The sequence below is a fragment of the Triticum dicoccoides genome, chromosome 1A (genome assembly GCF_002162155.2).
Source record: "Triticum dicoccoides isolate Atlit2015 ecotype Zavitan chromosome 1A, WEW_v2.0, whole genome shotgun sequence".
Lineage (NCBI taxonomy): Eukaryota > Viridiplantae > Streptophyta > Magnoliopsida > Poales > Poaceae > Triticum > Triticum dicoccoides.
Window position 1 is genome coordinate 20,913,473 of NC_041380.1, and position 3,456 is coordinate 20,916,928.

Consider the following 3,456-nt stretch of genomic DNA (forward strand, 5'->3'; position numbering starts at 1 on the left):
GGTACTAAAGGTTAGACCTTTAGTACCGGTTGGTGCCACCAACCGGGACTAATGGGCATCGCACCCTTTAGTCCCGGTTCGTGGCATGAACCGGGACTAAAGGGCCCAGGTGAACTGAGACTAATGCCTTAGCCGCACGAACCGGGACTAATGGGGTTACCCGGCCTGGACCAAAGCCCCCTTTTTCTACTAGTGGGGTCAGAAGCATTCAACTACGGAGTCTTCAAGTTGGTCATCTCTAGGCAAGGCATTATTGTATATAAAATAAAACACAAGTGTAAAAGTTGTGGGTGTTATGTATAATGCATCTGCCTCAACCATGGAGTACGAAGCTCAGCTTTGAAGGCTGATGAGTGAGCCGCATGCATTGCTCGGAATGCTAAGAACATTTGTCCATTGTCAAAATGTGGCAAGGGAATAAGGCTATCAGATAGGCCTAGGATGGTGCATATAAAGGTACTTTTCTCACTCCAGCAACTTATTCCCTCTCCGCAAACTCGTCACAACCCCAATCATCGCTCTAATCACCTTTGATGAAGCAGTACTCTAGTAGATCCCACTTGCAACAACCCTTGTAATAACAATGCATGCAAGGGTAGTGCAATTTAAACCTCTATCCACAAATGGCCGACAAATTTCTACTGCTTGTTTGCCATTTAAAACATATGGTTTTTGCTACTGCCTCCGAATTTTTTTGCAACCCTATTACCTCAGTCGAATGAGCTCATGGAATCATCTATGATGACGGTTTACAATTATAAAAAATACTTTTTTAATAGTGAAAATAATAGTATGATGAGAATCATGTCAAAGGCAAATGGTCACAAAACGACACCATTTTTTGTGTTGAACTAAAAACATATGTCAACATATAATGATAAAGCATAGGGAGAGGATAGTATTATTCTCAATGCTAGGCATGTGATTCATATTTGATTGCTATGTGTCGGCCCAGCAAAGCGAGGCATTGACCGGCAGCCTACCAAGCCATCAAATTGAAGCACGTGTATGCGTAGAATGATATGCAGAGTGGGTCATCCTTCTCACCCACACATCCTTGTGAAGGAAAAGATGCCACTGCAATTTCCCCGCATACGTCCCCTCCACGGCTCACATCCAGAAGAGCATGTCGTCGGCATCACACTTTCGTGGACGCTTGCATTGCTCCGTAGTGACCTGCCGCCACTGCCGACCGTCATAACACAGCAAATTTTACAAATGTTGCCCTTGCGGATGTTGCCCACACGGTGGTGCCTTTGGACTTGTGTTTGCTAGTTTGGGAATCCGTCTGTAATGGTCTTCACTTGTTTTTTCATCTGTAATGGTATTCACTTGTTTCTCTAAATCAACGGAGGTCTCCCGGAATCATGGCAATGCTCCTGCTGTCTATCAAAAATAATCATATATGGTCTTCTTTTGAAATGGCTCATTGTTTGGCTTTGGTTTGCCATGGTGCTTGTGGAAATCCCTCCTGCTCTTCTTACTTGGCTTGCTACTACGAACATTGATGTTGTCCGTATCGGTAGTCTTGCTCGGTGGTCGACGCTTAGTGTTTGATCCCTGACCATGAGCACTAGGAGCCTGTGCAACAGGGAAGTGTGGCTGGTGGTGCGCCATGTACTGCTGCTGTGGGGAGTACGGTCGATGGTGCGCCATTGCCATGTACTGCTCCTGGAGCACATGGTCAATGCCCATCCGGGCCTGCCTCGTCACATCAGGGAAGAATTCTTGCCTGAAGGGCTGCCTCGTCACTTCATCATCAGGGAAGAATTCTTGCCTGAAACCAGGGGAGAATTCTTGCCTGAAGGGCTGCCTCGTCACATCATCATCAGGGAAGAAGTCTTGCCTGAAACCAGGGGAGAATTCTTGCCTGAAGGGCTGCCTCGTCACATCATCATCAGGGAAGAATTCTTGCCTGAAATCAGGGGAGAATTCTTGCCTGAAGTACGGCACGTACGGCCGCTGCACCATCGGAGGAATATTGTGGTACGGGTACGGCTGCTGGACCATCGGAGGAATATTGTAGGTATTCCTGGCCCACGCCATGGCAGGAAACTCCTGCTGCTGGTACCGCATGTATGGTTGTTGTCGCTGGAGCATAGGAAGATTCAGCTGGCTATGCACTTCAGGCGGGAACGCCGTGTATGGCTGCCGAAGCATAGGGCTGCCGGCGTCCAGGGCGTGAGCCCGCGCCGGAACCGGAAACTCTTGATCACGAGTTCCTCCGGCCTGGCGCCATGGCGCCCCCACAAAGCCCATGCCTGCGTCCTCCACTCTATCATCCTCTTGAACAGGAGAGGCGTCTTCATCCTCCATAACCATCTCCTCGTCCTCCTGGATGGACTCGCCGTGGGTTGCGGACACGGGGACGCAAGGGTCGGACTGCCCGTCGGCGGGGGTTGCGGTTGCGGGCACGGGCACGCAGGGGTGGGGCTGCTCGGCGTCGTGGATCGCGGTTGCGGACACGGGGGCGCCGGGGTGGGGCTGCTGCTGCATCTGGCGGAAGCGGAGGGAGAGGGAGGCGTGGAGGGAGGAGACATGGGCGTCGATGTCGTCCCAGGTGAAGGGGAGATGGTAATGGGGCGGCGCGCAGGCGACGAGGCGGTCGAAGGTCTCCCGCAGGCGCTGCTTCCTGACGGGGAGCGCCGCGATGGCGGCCTCCAGGTCAGCCGTCGCCATCGGCGCCGCCGGCCGGGCCTGGCCAGTCGGCGACGACATGTCCGCCATGGGATGGGGAACACACGAGGACGGACGAGTCAAGGAGGAGGGGCGCAGGAGCTTGGGGAGGGGGGCAGCGACGGCGACGAATCGCCGGAGGCGGGGAAAAGCAGGGCCAAGGGGACGACAGGAGGCGATTTGTCCGGCGTGGAGGGTCAGGGGAGGCAGGCGGAGTTCGACGGCATGCGGGTGGGGATCGGGAAGGTGGGTGGCCGCGCGGACGAGGGCCGACGGCGGGAGTGGAGAGGGGGGGAGGAGAGGTCGGAGGCGGGCGGCTAGGGTTGGGGGCGAGGGCGGAAACCCTAGGGCGTCGGGGCGACGGCTTTATCCGGCCGGAGCGGCGGGTACGGCGGCCATCCGGTGGGTGGCCGCGCGCGCGCCCGTGGGATGAGCGCCACGTGCAGAGGCGGGATGGCTCCTGGGTTGGGCCGACTTGCTGCCCACTAGCTGCTGTGCTGCTGTGTAATCACTCTACTGCCTTTGTTTTAGTTGCTTTCACTCGACTCAGTCTACGGCCCATATTCCGCTCGCTATTAGAGTGTTTTTTTAGGCGCTAACGTTTCATTCGACTGTTTCTTTTTTTTTCTCTTTCGACTATTTTTCTTGGGATACCTTTTGAAATATAATCAACTGACAAGATAGTACAAAGAACACCAGAAGTAAACATAAGTAAATAACATATCTATATCCGTAGACCACCTAGCGATGACTACCAGCACTGGAGTTGGTTTTAGCCGG

General features: G+C 53.7%; 1 protein-coding gene across 1 annotated transcript; it reads right to left on the reverse strand.

The window, feature by feature from the left end:
• Nucleotides 1–831: 831 nt before the first annotated feature.
• On the reverse strand, nucleotides 832–2,990 carry LOC119359784. The gene has a single exon (XM_037625876.1). The coding sequence runs from the start codon at nucleotides 2,725–2,727 to the stop codon at nucleotides 1,390–1,392; it is 1,338 nt and encodes a 445-aa protein (XP_037481773.1). The 5' UTR covers nucleotides 2,728–2,990; the 3' UTR covers nucleotides 832–1,389.
• Nucleotides 2,991–3,456: the final 466 nt, after the last annotated feature.